The sequence below is a fragment of the Idiotropiscis lumnitzeri genome, chromosome 6 (assembly GCF_059441095.1).
Source record: "Idiotropiscis lumnitzeri isolate Australia: NSW breed Sydney's pygmy pipehorse chromosome 6, RoL_Ilum_1.0, whole genome shotgun sequence".
Lineage (NCBI taxonomy): Eukaryota > Metazoa > Chordata > Actinopteri > Syngnathiformes > Syngnathidae > Idiotropiscis > Idiotropiscis lumnitzeri.
Genome location: NC_142396.1, coordinates 7,707,055 through 7,726,743, shown reverse-complemented (window position 1 = coordinate 7,726,743; position 19,689 = coordinate 7,707,055). Strand labels below are relative to the sequence as shown.

The window sequence follows — 19,689 nt, the reverse complement described above, 5'->3', positions numbered from 1 at the left end:
TCAACAACTGTTTTTTGTGAAGCTTGTAACAGATATTTACTTGAATAATATATTGGAATTAATGCATAATCACCAAATATGAAGTATATTTAATTCAAAGACTGTTCTAATAGCTTTTAATTTTTTAATATGATCGAAACACAGACATCTTTACAGGATTTTTTCGTCCGAACATTTCTCAAAACTGCCCACAAGCACCACACTCCAGCAGTGTTGGTTTGCAGGGCCCAGTGGTAACTTGAGCTGGGTGTTTTGTTCGGAGATAAGCTAAATTATTTCAAATTATTTTTTAAGTAAATCAAACTGAGTTAAAATATTTAACAGTTAAAAAAAAAATCACTCGTTAACGCTTTAATTGTGAAAGCCCTAAATGAAACAAGCATTACACTGACATTCTAGTTTGAGCATGTTTAACATTATTGTCAAATATGGTGGATTTCACCGACAGAAATAGTCCTACACAAGATAAGTAAATCACCTAAACATAATAACAAGTATGTTGTAGTACATTAAAAACAAAAAAAATGTGCATCCACTACCAAATTGGTAGTCTTTAACAAACCAGCCCAAAGGAAATATGCAAAAACGACTTTATTTACAAAACAATTGGCACAGTGTGACTGCACATGCACACAGCCCTCCACATACAGTGCATAGTTTCCTTCAATAAAATCCTAAACAATTCAAGTCGAACAGCAACGTAATCTCAAGAGACTTTTCTGACAGCAAATATTGCTCAAGGAAAACATTTGACTTCAATTAAGGCCATTTGAGAGGTTGGATGATATGGAGCCCATGCTTCAAGTCTGCAGAGACCACTGTCAGAAATCCATTAAAACAACTGGATGCAACCAGCCCTGTACGCCGATAAAGGTAATACTTTTTCTAAATGCGGGATCATCTGCAATCAAATGAGAGGTCTTGTTTGTGAGGATTTTCAAACGCCAACTTGCTGGATCTGACTTCCAAATTCCTTTCCCATTTTCCTCAGATGATTGGTTTGAACTTGAACTTTGAAAATAACATACAGAAATGAAGGGACAATCAGAAGGTGGTTGGGTTTGGCTCAGTGGTGGGAATGGTAATAAAGCCATTAACAGCAGAGCGATCAGCCAGCCAGTTTGCTTGCCACAATGGAAGTCTTTCTCTGAGGCAGGTCCTGAGGCGTCGGGATGTGACCGCCAGTGATCTCTGACTTCTCCGACAGGGCTGATGGCAACTGCTTATTCTTCATTTTGGCCTTCGCCATGTTGTAGTCGCCGGAATCAAAATACTTTGGCTGGGTGAACAAAAACGAGACTCAATAGCTTGAATTTTTATTAAATGAGCTAGGGACTGAAATAATGACACTCACCCCTTTCTGAAGTCTTTTTCTCAAGAAATCCGATCCGCCAGGTTTGGCTCCAAGACTGGCATACTTGGCCTTTAATTTGGCCTCTTCTGCTTTCTCTGGACTAACAACTGTATCTCCCATTTCCTGTTGAAACAATGTACAAAGTCATACTTCTACAGAGTTGGCAATAGGGACTGTCTAAAATTAAAAAAAAGAAAATCTGAAAACTGCTCGGAATCGTCTCCCACATTCACATCTTTACTCACGCCTTCTTCAAATTCTGAAAACAAAAAAATAATCACCGTATTCTGGATTTTATGAGCATTAACCCCTTTTCCCTCTATAGAGAGCTTAATATTACTTAATGTAAGAAAACTACAACCAATCGTCACCAAAATTCATGTGCACATCTCCACATCAAACTAAAGTAAAATATCAAAACAATTGCCTCAAAATATTGATTTGATGGACATTGTTTTCCACATTATGCTACGAATATTTTAAGATTTGGGTTGGGACGAGCACATGAATTTTGGAGTCAACTGGTCAGTTTTCTAACAGTAAACGACGTTGAGTGTTATTGCAGTAAGCTTTTTAGACAGGCCTTTGGCAAAAAAAAAAAAAAAAATGCCACCCCAAAATTAGACAGATAGATTTAAAGGCGACTAAACTTCTTACAAGTGGCTGGCTGCAATTGTTTCTTACTCAATAGAAATTGGATACATGCACGAGGCATCCCGTTTGTTTTACCAGCCGATGGCGTCTAACGTACGTTTACCTCTACGTCTCAAACAATAATGAAAATCACAATTTATTAATCCGTGTTGCATCACAATGGCGAGGTTTCTACTTTTACTAAAAGGGAAAATGAGTAACTTGGCGAAAGCAGCCCTTCGCTTGCACTAGCTGACAGAAGCTAAATGCTAACTAGCCTAGTGCTAACCACCAACCAATGGCCATTTTTTTCCATTATGCTAGCAAGGTTAAGAATTTTTTAAATACTACTCACCTGTTCTTCCAACGCCATCGTTCCTTCTGCCTCATCGGACATTCTCCACTTATTCAAGACGTGGCCTGTTGTTCAAAAAGTCCGACCCGGAGTGGGATGTAAAAGTGTCCGTTCACGAGCAGTAGCAACAACAGTGACAAAAGCACCTTTGTGTGCACTGGAGCCTACTGGGCTGCAAGGTAACTCAATCGATTCCAGAGACTCCAATTATCCGAGTGGACCCGAATCACCGTCTTTTATCTCGTTTGGTGAACTGAGTTGTTTAAGACAGCTTGATAAGAACCAGTACAATAATTTTGCAAAGCTGTTGGCGTCATGTCTTTAAGATAGTCGTGGACTTTATACTACAATGAATCGACGTTTGAGAAACCTCACAGTTCTGGCTTCACAAACATGTGCAGTTGTAGTACTTGTACTGCATTAATTATTCTTTTAAAAAGTTGGGTATATTCAGCTTACGGGTGAAATCAATCATAACCATCGTGTGTGAACTTGAACGTTGCTTGAAAGCTTATGTCCAGCTGTTCAATTTCAGTATTTTTTACAAAACTTACCGTTTCTAAACAAGGAGGTTAATGACAAATCCAGTTTTTTTTTTTAAAGCACATCTACTTGCATGCCTTTCTGTAACTCTTCCAGTTTTTCTGCCTCTGTTGAAAACTGATGACAACACTTTAAATTCAGTGGCCACTTGCCTGTTCAATTGTTTGGTGTCATCTTGGGATGATGGATGTCAAAATGTGAACATGATGATGATGACGACTTTTTAAATACAAATTCAAATAGCAGCAGTGCTTTTTTTCCAGTGGTGAAAAGTGTTTATTCTGTAGTCTGTTGTCATTTCTGCAATAATACATTATGTGAACACCAATACATAAGAAGCCTCTGTAGAGGTCATAAGTGGATCAATGAAACCAGCACTTAAAACAGAATCCACTGAAATGCGGGTCCCCAAGCCAGAGGATAGTCTGCTGAGAAGTCGATCAACGTAACGGTTGTCACACGAAACCAACACACTTAAATGTCCTCGTCTCCCATGGCTGCATCCTCTTGTAATTTCTGCAACATTTTCTCTTCCATTTGTTTGGGTTTTCCTGTAAAAACAAACAAAAGATTTGTCTCCATTTTACTACAAGTAACATTTAAGAGTGAATCGGGGCTATAACCCAAAAGATCAAACAGCTCTCAACATTACATATGAAAATGTACCTGCGTGTGGAGCTTTGATGAGGTGAATGTTATTCTTCACTTCTTTGATAGCCTCTCCCTTATCCAACTCCTTGCCCTTCTTCAATCTGCAAAGTGGTGACAAAATGCAATGCTATCCAAACCGCCCACATTTGCTCAATAGAAACAGTAGTTGTGTAATAAAAGTGCAAAAGAAAAGCCTGTCAAAAATTTGAAATGACAGTGAAGTAAGTGCTCACCTGTTCATGATAAATCTTGACTGCCGTTTCCGTTTTATTTCCTCCACCTTCTTCATTGCTTCGACTGCGAATGTGACACACAATTGCCAATTTGAGCAAACAAAAGACAAAATACAATGTTGCTAAATGAAAATACCTATAAAAGAAACATTTTAAAAGCATGGTCTGTTTTCTTTTTCTTTATAGCACAGTGCGATGTCAACTATCAACAGCACATCTGCACAATCTCATGCAATCCAACAGGAATGCTGTATCAAAAATAAAATGGCTGTTATTTATATTTATTATATATAGTCATTTGATTTTGTCTACAATTTCACAAGGGGTACTTAAGTAATTTGTGAATATGATTAGGTCGTATTCCCCTGTTCTCATCAACTCAGAATTTCTTCCCCAAAAGAATGTTTACTGTACCTGTCTTATCCCACATCTCCCGGTTATATTTAACAGGAATATTTCTGCGTTTCTCGAATTCCAGAGCGTTATCCTGAAAGACACATAATGAAAGATGAAACAATCATGCTATACTTGTACAGTATTTTTAAATATTTTTAACTTACCACTGTCAATTCCTTTCCAGATGCTTTTCGGAATGCTTTGGTCCATCTGGTCTTTCTGGGGTTGCGCTTCTTCTTGAAATTCTTATGGCATTTTGATCTGCAGAATCTGAATGTCTACAATTGTGTGCAGGAAAACAGTAAAAAAAAAACACTATAATAACAATTTTTCAAAAGGAGCATTCAAATGTTTGTGACACTAATCTCATGATTACATTGTTAAAAAAAAAGCAACACAAGAAACGTCAATGAATAAAAATAACTGCAAAGTCAACAACAAATAACTTGAAATTGTTATTGAGCATGGTTAAACTCAATAAATCCAGATAGTAAAAAACATTTATTTCAGTAGTTTAAATAAAACTGACATCCATTATAGACATTCACCACACTTGAGCAAAAATATTTCAGTTTTTTTTTGTGCCATACTTTTCACAACGTGGATGTTTATAGGGTACAGCAAATGAAACCCAAAATTGACCGCTCCACAAATTTTATCAGGGACTTTAATTACTTAAGCCGTCCCTCCAATAGCTCACACAGCTCCAACTGCCCCAGTGCAGTTATACATTTAAATGAAATTTCAAACTTCAATTTTAAGACATTTTACTTTTAATACACGTTTTAGGAATAAATCCTGTCTCGCTTTGTTGAACACCTTGGCCTACTACATTAATGTATTTTAACATTAGTCATGAAGCACTTTCTGAGGTTCTATTTGGTGTAAAAAGTTTGAGAACAGCAGCTGTACACACGTACTGTACGACGGGTTCTCGTTTCTATGGCTGCGACGTAACTCGGAAATGTAAGTAGGCAGGAAAGTCATGCAGCACATTGTTTATTTTTCTTCTTCGATTAGATTTGAATTTCTATAAACTCCATTCAAAAGGCTTGTCAGTGTGAACTATACGTGTTAACCTTTAGGGGGCGCACAATCTCCCTGGGAAAGGCCAAAATGAAGAGGCCTGCGCTAGTCAAATGCTTGGGCCCCTTCACACAATCGACTCATCAAAACAACCGCGTGGCAAGAGCAAACGTTAACAACCCACTAAAAAAAAAACACGTTAAAGTTAAGACATTTGAGTCGATCACTTCGGCGTCATTCTTTTTAACGTGGATCAATTTACCGTTTTTTTGTCTCAACAATCCCACGTGCAGCACATTTGATTCTCGTTGGCATTAGTCGACTACATGAAGGGCTAAAACATCGTTCGAACGCCAAATGACTTGACTACTGACGAAAACAAATGTATCATACCTTGCAGTCATTTCGTACAAACATAACTCCATGTCCCGGGTACACCGGACCCGAGCAGAAATAACACTTTTCGATGCGCATCTTCGCAGCAAAGGTGCTGCGTGCTACGCGTGACAACAACAAGACCGAACACCCTCGCCTACTTCCGCTTTGGTGAGCATGGAAAGTGTTGAATTCAATACGTACTGCCTCCTGCTGGCCATATGCGGAAATACTCCAACATCGTCGACAACGTAGAATACGAATATTTAATCACGCAGTTTTTTTATGGTATTACAAAGATGTTATTCCCAAATAATAGTATCGTTTGAATAACGAGGTATGTGATAATATAGAATTACGTCTTCAACATTGCATAAGCGAACTATTAAAGCAGTGAGGGCAAAAGCGGGGGTCTCAAACTCGAGGCGTAGGGGCAATTTGCGGCCCCCTAGCTCGCATCAAAGTCCACTGGGCATCTGATGTTTTGGTGTCATGTTGATGTTGAATTGACTTCAGGTGTCGCACTAACCCAGTGGGATCTGATCTCTCTCACTCCACACACACATACACACGCACACACAAACACACGCAGATTGTTGGAGTTGGAGCATATCCCAGAAAACTTTGGTAAGTGGAACGCTACTCACAGTGGTCACGATAAATAATACACAAGAGTAAATGTTCTCTTGTTCACCATTATGTATTAAAGATTATACTAAGTGTGCGCTCAAACAGTAACTAACTCACTCAAGCAGACAGTGAAACAAGGTGTTTTTCCAAGAGCAATTTTATTTATCATTTGCGATAATGTTGAGGGTATCAAAAAGTCGGTTGCAACATTCCAACCCATAAAATACTTTGTTTTGTTGCACTCTTTGGGTTAAAGGGGATGTTTTGGTATTTAAAAGCATACAAATCAAAGAAAACATCATTTAAATTAACAATAAAGACTACACACTATAAATCTACATTTGGCACCTGAGTCAAGTCAGCATATATATCTGTGGCATTCATGTCAACATTTGTAATTATAATAATGAAGAACACAGAAACCTTCTGAGCATGACATCAGCAATATTAACTTGAGGACATACCACACTTAAACTGGGGCATGTAAATAACAAATGCTTAAATGACCATCTAAATGAAATATATAGACTTAATTCACATTAAGGTGAAATCAGAGCAGGTCTCAAGTAAAAAAAAAAAAATTGTAAGAACTTGGTAAAATGCCTTTCCACTAATCAAAACCGAACGAAAATTAGAGCACATTTAAATTCAAATTTGTGTAAATGAATCCAAAGTAAATCACTAAATTAGAGACTTAAAGCTTCTTTGGTTAAGATAATTTGTATTACAAAGATATAAAAAATGATTATGTTGCTCTTCACACACATTGGGCTTCCATTTTGATAGTCAGAATTCTTCATTGACACCTGGACAGTAATTCCCCATACATCACATGGGGGTGATGGGGATGGTCAGTGTTAAATCATGTATAGCCAAAGAATAAATACCATCATCTCTCACTGACAAGACACACCAGATCAATCAATAGTGTCCACCTCATCTGACCGAGGATCAACTGAATGAAAAGCCACACCCATGTGAGGAAGCAGACAACTCTTTGGATAATAGCATCGGCATCACCGCTACATTTTGCAATGGTCTCAAAGGCAAACGGATCACAAGCCAAGGGGACTTGCGCTAAAGCTTTCACCAGACTAAAGTTTACATGAGAAAAGCATTCAAACCACCACTCAGAGAGAAATTTACATCAATGGCACGTAACAGTATTTTTGGCAAAGACACCCATCCTGTAAACTACCATATTTTTGGTTGCCTATTATTACAAACTCTTTGGGTACAAATGATCGTGTCTTTGGATCGAGTATGCAAGGCCCTTTCAGTAGTAAGGCCGTGTTAAAGCTTTGAGTTCAGTGCACTGAAAATGTCCAACATCTCATACAACCTAAATAGTTTGACAATATCTAATGCACTTATTTTTTTTCTTTTCCGCAACACAAAATGTTGGAAAAAAAGATAAGCAATGGGAGGGGAAAAAAAGCTCTTTCAACCGCAGAATTCTGAACAAGAAGACGAGGATTCACACACAGTTTGGAGATTGCCATGAAGAGACAAAAACTGAGGTAGACAATCAAGCTGCAGTGGGAAAAAAAACTAATTAAATATGACCAAATGTATCACAGCGCATTCTTTTAAACATTCATCATGGGTGAGCTTTGGTTTAGGACAGACAATGCCACAAAGATCAACAGGTAGAACGTTAAAAAACAGAATAAAACAAAAACGTAACCAACATTCACGCAAAATCCTGAGGTAGATCTGAAGAAAATGCTCATTTCCTCCTTCACAGCAGCTGACTTCCTGTTCCTTTGTGCCACAGGAAATACGCAGAGGGCTCAAACCAGGAAGCAAACGAGGTAGAAATGGTCATTCTTGGGGCCGGGTAATAAATGCAGTGCTAGCTGCCGTCCGAGGCGCAGCAAGACCGAGCGGGGTCCGGCGCTGAGAGATGGTAGCAAACGTATTTTTCGTGTTCCACTTGGAAAGACGGCTTCAGCTCGGCCGCAGCTGCGTCATGCGGTGGCCCGAAAGATTCGGATCTGGAGCTGGTTGTTGGATTGCTCATCTCTTCATTGCTTTCCTCGTTGGAGTAGTGTCCGGAGTCTCCCGTCTCTTGGCTGCTCTCACTACTTTGCGAGCTCTCGGTTGGAAACGGTCCAAAGATGATTTCCCGGGATGACGGAGGCAGAGGTGCAGCACCTAAATGCTCATCATATCGCAGAACGGTTTTGCCAGCTTCATACAAGCGGGCCCTCCCTTCAACCTTCAGACGAGAATAAACAGACCTCAAATTAAAAACTTTTTTAGTGATTAATGAATGAGAGCATGAATGTCACACTACATACATCGATCTCCGTTGGTGTGCTGACATCTCTGTTAAAGAGAATCCACCTCTTGTTTTGATTTTTGCTCATGACAGGACCTGTCACCATATTCGATCCACCCTGAAACACGTGAACGTATATTAGAATTCAGCTTTTAAATAACATCTTAAAATGTTTTTTTTATTCGTCATCTCACTTTGGCATCTATGAAGTTAGTACTCATCATGGGTATGAGAGCCTCAGCGTTCTCTACTTGGCGCTCGTGAGGCAAAGGCAACCCTTCTCCGCGCGCCACAGCAACCACCTTGTGGCTGGAGGATTTTCTAGAAAAAAAAAAGTACATGATAAAATTGCCAATTGAGAGACAGTCACCCTTTTCTTAACTTGACAGTGACAACAATGAGTACCTTGGTCTCCCTTTACTGATGAGGATCAAGGCACACATTACAATGCAGGCCAAGGCGATGCTCACTCCAACAATAATCCCAGTCATGGATCTCTGGTCTATATGGTACAGACCATCGGAGAAGACTGAAAAATAAAAAAAATAAAAAATTGTAAATTCTGATTAAAGACAACCTTAAGAATACAGCATGTTGCATGGTACAGTGTCACACATGGTGCTGTATGGTCATTTTCAGATACTGGAACAATAAAATTCAAGAATTATTTTTTTATTCAAGTGATCAAATGTGAGTCCTTGAAGATGAACATTAAAAAATGTAAATACAAAAAGTTAAATTAGTCATTCTTATTCCATAATGCAGGGGTGGGCAAGATTTTTGATTGGCGGGCCACAATGGGTTCTAAAATTAGACAGTGGGGCCGGACCAGGAGAAAGTCTTTGAGAAAACCACAGTATTTAGAAAATAAAACATTAACAAGGTTTATTAATTAAATTTTTTTCTAGTTCGGCTGGCCAGATTAAAACGTTTAACGGGCCGCAAGTGGCCCCCGGGCCGTAGATTGCCCAAGCCTGCCATAATGTCCAATCACAGACCCGATACTCACCTGCGGTGCGCTGAAATCTATCCGAGTGCCAGGCGTGTTTGTTGCGTTGGGCATTTCCACGTTTCATAGCCAGCTCGACGACATCTGAAAAAGGCCCGTCTCCCACCTGATTGGAGGCAGAAATCTTCACCAGGTAGACATTCCCTGGTTCGAGCTTCTCCAGAAGAGCCATTGTGTGGCTTCCTGTTAATGGTACAAGAAGCAGACATTAAAAGAGAGAGCTGAGGAAGGCTCCTACGATGCACGAGTGAAGCACGCAAGCATCTAAATACTACCTCTAAAAACAAACTACTGAAAAGTGAACATTAACGTGACAGCTAACAAAAGAGGGTTATAGATTAAATGAAAGCAAAACATACCTCACATTCGGGTGAGTTGGGTGGCTATTTTTTTGTATAAATCAATATCAATGTACACTCGAACCATTTTTGAAAATATGGCTCCATTTTTTTGTGGTGCACTGCTCACCCTCTCTTTGAATTATTTGCCAGCGTCCAGCCATCCAGGATGTTTGGGAAGCGTAAAGTATGGTGTAGTGTGTAACCACCACGTTGGGCTCTGTGGGCTCTTTCCAGGATACCAACGCCGTGTCATCCTCGATCAGAGTTAGTCTCACTCCTGTCGGTGGTTGTCTGGGGGCTGCGGACAAAGACATAATGATAATTACATATACATGAACAAGTAAAACAACGGCGGTTATATATCTCTGTTTTTTGTTTATGTAATTAATATGAATATCAAAGAAAATAAATACAGTCAAGAGTAAATTTGGCTGAAAAATTGATCACCTGCTGGTTTTGTGCGATGGTAGACCACATGGCTCCACGGGCTTGATATCTGATCCACATGAAGGCGCACAACAAACTCATAGCGAGTGTTTGGATCTAAATTGTGCACTGTCACGTTTTCTTTGGTACTACGGGGAAAAAATGTAATTGTTAACCCAAAATACAGGACGCTTTATCATCTTCAACAAACGCTGCACACACTATAACACACCACAGTGCACAAAAACATTGACTATTTATTTAATGTGTTCCTGCAAAAGACAAAGATTTTGGAACGCTCTCTTACGTTTGGAGGTAGCGTACGGCAGATGCATCGTGCGTGTCCACAATTGTGTAGCGGACAGTGTAGCTGACGGCCTTCCCAGAGGGGAAAGTGGGACGGCTCCAGCGTAAAGCCACTTCAGAGGAATTGCTGGCCAAGACAGTCACGTGATCTGGAGATGGAGGGGTGGCTGCCATTTGGTCTCTAGCAGCTGTGTATGGCCAAAGAAATAACATGAGCCCAAATGTAAACAAGTGAGATTTCAAAGCAGAAATGGACTCACAGACACATCCAGGGGTACTGATGGCTTGGTCCGTCTCATAGCCGTCTCCAGCTTGACTAAGAGCCAGGATCCTGATACGATATCTTCGCCTGGGATCTGATAGACATACAACACATTTGACTTTAGCCATTAGCCCCGAAAGACTGATTGTTCAGAAGTCAAAGTGGAGGCAAACAAATATAGTGGCACATATTTCAAAGATGGCAAACAGAAATGCATTAAGGATAACACTAGGGGGTGAAGTGTGTGAGGGGCCACCCCCGCCCCCCCAAGCATGGACAATGCATGATCTCCCGTGTCAACCCAACCTCTAATTATCATTCGTTGCCATGTAACAAGAGCATGAGAAAGATCAACCACCCTCTTAAATTGTGTTTGTATGATCAATAATCAAATCAAAATCTCCAAAACTAAGAATCCAATTATACCAGTCCAACTAATACAATTAAACATTGTTAAATAATGCTTTGGAATTAAAAGTAGAAACTTTAATACTTCAAAAAGATCAGTCTTTGACATGTTTTAACCTAAATAGCGACCGTTGCCTGGGCTCCTAAATCAGGACATTTTAGTGAGTGTTAAGATTAGTTTTATGCCTTCCAGTGTGAAAGGTCAGCTTATGGGTATTGACCATGGGAGGCGGTTGTCCAGGTCTGTTGTGGGGGTTGGGCCGCAGGGCAGGCTTCAGCTGCTGGGAGCCGAGGCCCCTGGGACCAGAGGGGGGTTTGACTTGGGTCACCGGGTCAGGCCAAGATAGAACAGACGGAATCTGGGCGCAGGACTTTAGGATGGGAGAGGGGCCCCTTTTGTTTCCCCACTCACACTCTTCCGTGTGGCCTTATTCTAGCCTTCAACTTGGAGCAAGCATGAATTAAAAGCAAGAGTTGTGCACAGCGGCAACTTCCAGCCTGTTTACATTTACAAAATGGATAAATAACAGTACTTCCAATTTTAGCATATAAAGTAAAAAATAGGACTCAAACAACTCTGCTTGGTGAGTCTCAGAAAGCTGAATATGACTCAGGTCTGTTTCATATTGATTATTGGAGTTTGTTTTGTTTTTTTTTTCACATGGAGAGCATAGACAAGCAGTGGGGGCAGGGTACTAATCCAAGACTGCTGTCTCATGGCTGAAGGTCAGTGGTCCTGTCCAGTTCTGACCAATCCCAAGGGTCTGCTGTGTGTGTATCGCAGACCAGCGAAAAGGGGGAGGCGGTCAAAATCTGGTAAGGCAGGTCTGGCCCTGAACATAACACAATAGCCAGGGGTAATTATGCAAGTCACTCGATGGGAAACGGTGGTGGGAGGGACATCTGGACACTGACCTCTAACCTGGGAGCCTGATCCCACTCAATACTGTAAGCAAACTAGAGCGGTCAGCTCACATTGATCTGTGTCACGGGTGCGAATGCAAATGCAGCACCCGACGGCCCACTGAGGTTGAATAAAGCACACAACAGATGTATGCTAATGTTATCATCAGCATCCTCGTCCACACTTACCAAGGCCGCTGATGGTGTAGGTGTAGGTTTGAGCCTGCAGCTGGATGATGGGCTGCTCTGGTTGGCTTTCCTCGTGGTAACGCAGCCGATAGCCAAGGACAGCCTCGATCTCCGGGGCGGTTTTCCAGCGTGCCACAATGGAAGTGCAGTTAAGCGGCTCAAGTTGGAGAATAGGGGCCGAGGGCACTGAAAGGGCACAGAAAGAAGCCATTAGATCAATACACATTCACTCTTGGAATATCACAAAGAGTACTAACGCTTTGAAGCACACATCAAAAGAGCACAATGCGTGGGGTGCCGGCCGTGGATCCAATGCAGCATTATCGCAAACTATTTTAGGTACTTTTGAATAAACATGAGAGGCTTCAAGTTGTGCTCAGATTATTTACTTTATATTGCAGCACTTTTGCCGGCTGCTTGCCAGATCATCAACCCAAACGTATCTAAGGCCAAAGTGGAAAAAAAACAAGCTGGGCAGAAGACACTTGGATGTGAAAAGAAGCTATTCTTCCCCCCACACAGACGCCTGTGGGTCTCTCTTTATGACCCGTGACTGAGGCCACGCTTACATCACTGACAGCCGAGGGCAAAGGTTCCTGAGTAACCAACACAAAAGCGACAGGACAATGCTGCAAGAACAAACTCTAGACATAAGATGGACTTGAAGAAAGACCCCCAGTAAGCAGAAACGGGATTGTTTGGTTCTCTTGCTCAGTGCGGCATGGAAGAAAACCTTTACGTGATAAGAAAACGTCATATCACAAGTATTGATATAGAACTTTTAACTAAATTTCTAATTCAATCAGGAAGCATGCCAAGACTTTGAGGTCCCAGCTCCACAAATTTGTTATTGGATAAGTTTGCTGTGGTAAGACCCTTGACCCCAACCCCATCAAACACCTTTTGGACAAACGAGAAAAGAAATTATGAGCATCTTCTGAAAAAAAAAAAGTAACCTCTAACCTCACAAATGCTCTTCTGGGTGAACCTCTTAGATGTACACGACAGATGCAGAGCTAAAACATGACTTCTCGTCATTTTCTTCCCTCCATCTCCTGCTTATCTACCTTTGCGACTGGATATCTTCGGTGTGCGGTGGGATGTCCAAGCTGAGGGCTCACACCAACCCATGCGAGTGGCTGCGGCCATGCGGAGCAGGTAGATGGTGTCTGGCTGGAGGCCCTCCAGCAGATACTCGGTGCTGTTCTGAGGCAGCTCCACGGAAATGACTGTGCTGTCTGCAGCGGTGCGGTAGGACAACCTGTACGCGGACACCCGACCGCGGCTGAATTTTGAAGGAAGCTGCTGCCAGTTCACCTGGATGTCGGTTGAGTTGTGGCTCATCAAACGTAGTTCCGGTGTACGCAGAGGCACTGCAAAACAGCATGTAAGAGTATGGACATACCAGGGTAACTCTGAACTGTAGAAGAGTAATCTAGGAAAGGTAAAAGACAAAATCCCTGCCCCCTTATTCCCACTTTGAAGGTGCTGAGCACACACGGGATTTACATTCACCTTAACTAAACTGTCAGAGTGATTTATTGCAAGGAATGCTGGGAGTCTCAAAGCTTACCATCCTCCAGGGTGTGTTGACTGACTTGATCAGACATACGACTGGCTCCCATTGGCATGTAAGCCACGATGTAGAAGCTGTAATTCCTGGCTGGCTCGAGGTCATCGATAATGTAACTGGTTGTGTCGTTGCCAATCACAACTTGGTATTCCTCGTTGTTCAGACCTGACATGCGGTGGATCGGAGAGCAGGTTAGGTTTGTCAATTGCAAAAAAAAAAAGAAGTCAACTCACAAAATTATTTTCAATAAAATAATCCAAATCCACCCGTTTTTAGCCATGGTAGGGGAAAATGACATCATAGTCGCACAGGGCTCAGATAAGGACTAATTATGGCTCACTTGTTTTCTGAAGCTGAGCCATGATTGGTCGTTAGTTGAGCCCTGAGCAACTATTACGTCATTTTCAGTTGACAAAAAGTGACGAAATGGCAAGAACGGTTGGTCTTTCTGATGATTCCCTATGGGACACCAAAATATTGAGAAACAACTCAGTATGAGGCAGTGCAGGTCTACGCTTCAACAAACGCCAATCGCGATAAGATTACTTTTGTAACTCAGAATATTTGTTGTTATTATTTTAGAACCCATCAAATTGAATGGAGTGGCCTGTGAGAGTATGTTTACTGCGTAGAAAAAATATTCCGGTAACTAACATCCAGTGAGATTTTAAAAGCTACCCCATACTTTTCAGTACAAGAAAAATATGCGCAATGAGTTTCTAAGCATGTTTAGTAAAGTTGCCAGTTCAATGGAGCGCTTCCATTGCCTCCTCCTGGAACAGCAACAAAACATTGGCTTGCCAAGGACATAAGGAACTAATCAACTTGCACATTTTTCTCACTCATAGAAACACATCTTTACAGACTTAGTCTCACCTTCCGCCTTCATATAATGGATGGAGTAGGCTATGACTCGGTCTGCATTGTACAGCGGTCTCTGCCACGCCAGCAAAATGGCCGAGCTTGAGATGGTCTCGGCGTGGATGTTCCTGGGAGCGCTGGGTCTGTCCTCTGACATAACAACAATAAGGCGAGCCAAAGACAGCACAGAACCCTCTTCACTCTCTGCTATGCACTGATAGATGGCATCGTCCTCTGGGATGATCTGGGTAATCACCAATTTACTGCAGGAAAAAAAAACACACACACACAATCAATACAAGGCACGAAACCCTTCAGCTAATTTTTGTAATAAATCTGTTCTTAAATACCTGTTGTACATCTTAATTCGTCCATTTAAATGCACCTCTTCACCATTCTTTAGCCAGCTAATGCGGGGTGGGGGGACGCCTTCGGCTTGGCAAATAAACCGGGCAGTGCCGGCTCTTGGACGGGTCTGGCTTTCAGGCTTCTCAACAATAGATGGCGGCACTGAAACGGTGATTGACAAGAAATGGGTTAAGTTTCTCAAATATCTTGCAATTTATTTTTACACAGCGATCCAAATCACAACATTGGAATAAAATTGAGTCTACCTTGGACGGTGAGATTGGCAGCAGCTATGGTGTAATTGCGAGTTCCAGGAGTGGTGGCTCTGCAGAGGTAAACTCCACTATGCTTCGAATTGACGTCCGTGATAACCAGGTTCCCGTTGCCCAGCACTTTGGCTTTGTATACATCAATGGGTTTACTATCAGCGCGGCTCCATGAAATGATGGGCCAGGGGTTTCCAGTGGCTAAGCACTCGAGCACCACGGTTTGGTGGAGAGAAACTGTCAAGTTCTGTGGTCCGGCTATGATTTTGGGCCTCTGACGGGATTTATCACCCACACCTTTAATAAAAGAAATATTTTTTTAAACAAATCCCCATAAAGTTCCTTTAGTCAATGCTTAAACCAAGTTAATTGTAGCCTCTTCACCTTGACTGACTGTCAGCTTTGCCTCTCGACTCTTCTGTCGACTTCCGATGTTAGTTGCAACGCATCGATACTGCCCGGCATCCTTCAGTTGTACATTGTGAATCTGAAGGACTCCATTAGGCAAAATGGTGATTCTGCACGTAAACAAATTAGCACTTGGGTCAAACTGGGGTGACCGAACAGAGTTTAGTACACTGTTATATATGCGTAGTGGTGGTAAGGCTAATTGTAGGTACCGGTCTGTTTGTAGCGGCAGTGTGCTTTGGTTAAATTCCCAGGTAATGGTGGCAGGAGGTCTGGATGTGACTGAGCACGAGAATCGGGCCACCGAGCCCGCAGTCACCTCCATAGGCAATGGGTGCAATGAAAACTCTGAAATACCTGAATAGAAATACAAAGCACAAATCAACACAAGAAACTGCTGTATACATTTATATTGTAATATACAAAGCGCTGACTTTGATGGATAATAATTGCTTCTAGGAGACAAACTTATTTATTTTGTGAGTTGATATGCTGACAGGATCGATTAAAGAATGACATTGTAGGATGATTTGTTATGGGTTAAAATTGATCACTTGGAGTTGCATCAGAGAAAACTACTTTATTATATATATATAAACTATAATAATAATAAACTATAAATATATAAACTAATTTATATATTTGTCTGTATTATTGTTGTATTGCACTGGAGAGGGGAGCCCTCTAATCTCGTTGCACACTTGAGTACAATGACAATAAAGGGATTTCTATTTCTATTTCTACTGATTATTACAACACATTGTAGTATAAATTAAGTTGTACACACACTGCTTAGTTCAAAGATGACAGGTGAGATAAACCACGTATTTTAGTAAGATAAGATTCCACTTAGAATCTTTTGTTTTTTTGCAAATTAGGCTAAATTTTCATTGTGTGCAGTCAATATGAGCCATGTGCAGTCTTTTCATAATCTTTAACAAACACAAAATTCCTCGCCTGAATTTATGGGAAGAGCCCTCTTTAAAATATTACCAATGACCTTCACTCATTAACATGATAACTCTTACCTTCCCCCTGCACACACAAGAAACGAGTCAATATCATGTTAAAGAAAATCAATAGCTCATTCTCCCCATTGAAATCCCGAGCTTTGAAAACACCAAATTAAAGAGGAACGCTGTCATTTACAACATAATTTCATCTATCATGCACATAGACGGACGAGTATTTTCTAAAACACATGTGTTGGATCACCTTAACTCATTTACTGCCATTGACGGCTAAAGACGTCAAAGATCGGCTGGTAATGAATGAGTTAATTGGGTCAGACATGATGTACTTTTACCGTGTGTGTTTCTTATTCTTAAGAACCAGTGTACTTGATGACACAACCTCTGGATTAAAACATCTGAATACCAGCAGTCTACGTTGACCTGGATGAAAAGTTCTGTATGGCTCTCTATGGTGATATAGTTGAAAACGTGATGATGAAAGTGTTGATCCGCTCACAAGACCGCTAGCAAAAAGCCTCGATGGATGGTTTTAAAGCCCATAATCGCTCACTGCGGTGTATTGAGCATGTTCATTCACAAGAGAAAGTGTCCCACATTCAACAAAAGGCCTCTGCCTGACAGGGCAACACAGGGGTCGATCCAGTGAAAAGGATCGTGTCCTGGGAGCGAACACAGCAGGCCAGCCCAGTCACAGCAGCCGTGTGACATCACAAAGCCCTTCTCTGCTGACCTCTGAACCCCAGGACCTCTGGACAGAAGGCGAGCGGCGAAGGGGGGGGCCCCATCCTCCAACTCCACGCCCACAGATGACCAAAAACCTTTAACCCCTTCTCTCACAAAAGACTGGACGCTGTACTAAACTTGGACTTTAGTGGATTTTGATGTGGTATTTTATTTATTTTTAAATTCATTAATAAAAAAATCAGCATAGAAAATGCCATATCGTGGTACTTACAACTAGTTTACAAAATTGAGCTTGTAATTCATGTTGGTAAACATGACAAAATGTTGATGTAGAAAGTTACCATCAACTTCCTGTCCTCAATGTCAACATCAGTCTATTCATGCTATCTTTGCTGGTTTCCATGAAAGGCGTTCGGGATATACCTCCTCAGACCAATGAACAACATGCATGGTAGATCAGATTTATTTCACAGGCACAGCTGTCCTGTCCATGGATATGTGGACAAACAAAACCTAATGTTTTCTTCTGGGGTGGTCAGGGGTACTCCAAACAAAGGCGAAAAGGCAAACGTCCTTTCAGAGATTCCTCTGTGTAGCGGACCATTCAGCGATTACACAGAGCAGCAGCCTGTTGGGACAAAGCCATGCCACTGAACAAACGAAAGCTAAGAGTAATTTTTGGGGGTGCTTGTCATCAAAGAGGGACATTTAGACTTTGGACATCATTTTTTTTTTTTTTTTTTGAAATTTCATCTTAAAACAATCTTAAAAATGGGCTGACACTTATAAGCACAAGTGGACCTTATTTTAACCAACTGTGTTTTGCATGGAAAACTTTTGTAGGGCTTTTCTTTGATAATGCAGAACAGAGTTTCCAGGTTAACAACCCATAAACTTGCCATCCTGATGCGTGCACGGTGACACCATAAATGGAATATTGTCTCATATCAATCTCAGTGCAGTTTTTAAGAAGCCAATACTTACTTGCGATAGTCAGGCGTGATCTTTGGCTAAGTATGGCTCCAAATTTGTTCTTGGAGAGGCACTGGTAGAATCCTTCATCCGACTCCTCCTTGGTATGTTTTATCTTTGGTATGTACAAGGAGCCATTTGGTAAAAGCTGGATGTGCTCACTTTCTGCTAAGCGAACACCATTTTTCAGCCACTTGATGGCAACTGGAGGCTGCCCGTGAGCTTGGCAGTCCAAGACAGCTGGGTCCTTTGGTAGAACGGTCACATCACTGGGCTCAGTGATGAATGACAACTCACTGAAACACAAAACACCTGGAAAGAGGAGAAAGCAGCATTAGGGACAGATTCAGGGTTCCAAACCTTTTCAAGCATTTTGGGTAATTTCTGTGTCAAATTTCTATCATATAGTTCAACAACAGAAGGTTGGTTGATGACGTCTGTACAATATTATATTCATCAAATCTACTACACTGCAATAAAGTGCAATCGGTCTACATATAGTACAATAAGACCTTGTACTTTTTGTCTCTCATGTGGCAGGTAATACAAAAATTAGACTTTACCAGTAAGGGATCGTTACAGTCATTACCATAAATGCAGATAACCATCCCAAGTCCCCGTTTTTTTTTTCCAAATAAAAACACTACTAAAAAAAAAATATTATTTTGTGATGTGACTGTGCACAACAAAAGAATGCCATGAGGCTGTACTCCATCTATGAAAATGTAGCACATTAATATTTCATTGTTTGTGACCTATTATCAAAAACAAATGATAAAAGAACAATATTGCATTGCAACTGGAGTGGATGAGAATCTTCGAAGCTTTTGACACCAAAAAATGCTCAGAAATATGGTCATTAAAACAAGTCCATTCAGTGAGCTCGCATTCAAAAGCAAAGCACATGTAAAGTAAGCTCCAATCAACAAGGATGGACACAGCGTTCACTTGCGGGCGCACGCGAGCAACAAGATACTTACTTGGTGAATGCAGTAAGAAAACCAAAAGCAGCAACACTTTCATCTTAAACTTCGCCATTTATCCAAAGTGCAGTCTCATTTTCCCCCGAAAGCGAACCTCCGCGCTCCTGCGTGCAGCTTGGAGGTCTCCCAATCACTAACGCTCACCAGAGCAAGTCCAGCAGGAGAGGGGCGCCCCCCCCCTCTCTCACGTTCCCTTGTCACGCATGCGCAGGCGACGTGCGTCAGAAACTCAACTCATCCAGGTCCGTTACATGAAAACGCACCGAATGTACCCTACAAAGAGCAGGTTCTGATGT

General features: G+C 41.3%; 3 protein-coding genes across 3 annotated transcripts; all 3 read right to left on the bottom strand.

The window, feature by feature from the left end:
* Positions 1 to 576: 576 nt before the first annotated feature.
* Positions 577 to 2,567, bottom strand: LOC148335013 (cAMP-regulated phosphoprotein 19-A-like). Its single transcript, XM_088299519.1, has 3 exons — positions 2,343 to 2,567; positions 1,355 to 1,477; positions 577 to 1,279 (listed from the first exon to the last, which is right to left on the bottom strand). Exons 1-3 carry the CDS (start codon positions 2,382 to 2,384, stop codon positions 1,109 to 1,111), a joined length of 336 nt encoding a protein of 111 aa, XP_088155645.1. The 5' UTR covers positions 2,385 to 2,567; the 3' UTR covers positions 577 to 1,108.
* A 570-nt stretch (positions 2,568 to 3,137) lies between these two features.
* Positions 3,138 to 5,753, bottom strand: rsl24d1 (ribosomal L24 domain containing 1). The gene is made up of 6 exons (XM_088298705.1): positions 5,585 to 5,753; positions 4,330 to 4,443; positions 4,184 to 4,256; positions 3,770 to 3,833; positions 3,552 to 3,637; positions 3,138 to 3,436 (listed from the first exon to the last, which is right to left on the bottom strand). The coding sequence occupies exons 1-6, from the start codon at positions 5,663 to 5,665 to the stop codon at positions 3,360 to 3,362; spliced, it is 495 nt and encodes a 164-aa protein (XP_088154831.1). The 5' UTR covers positions 5,666 to 5,753; the 3' UTR covers positions 3,138 to 3,359.
* Positions 5,754 to 6,402: 649 nt separating this feature from the next.
* On the bottom strand, positions 6,403 to 19,519 carry LOC148335011 (protogenin B-like). The gene is made up of 19 exons (XM_088298112.1): positions 19,391 to 19,519; positions 18,423 to 18,722; positions 15,993 to 16,137; positions 15,757 to 15,890; positions 15,373 to 15,669; positions 15,109 to 15,268; positions 14,774 to 15,021; positions 13,898 to 14,062; positions 13,392 to 13,697; positions 12,325 to 12,510; positions 10,823 to 10,918; positions 10,564 to 10,750; positions 10,278 to 10,405; positions 9,958 to 10,128; positions 9,490 to 9,672; positions 8,886 to 9,009; positions 8,675 to 8,801; positions 8,500 to 8,598; positions 6,403 to 8,417 (listed from the first exon to the last, which is right to left on the bottom strand). The coding sequence occupies exons 1-19, from the start codon at positions 19,446 to 19,448 to the stop codon at positions 8,052 to 8,054; spliced, it is 3,480 nt and encodes a 1,159-aa protein (XP_088154238.1). The 5' UTR covers positions 19,449 to 19,519; the 3' UTR covers positions 6,403 to 8,051.
* Positions 19,520 to 19,689: the final 170 nt, after the last annotated feature.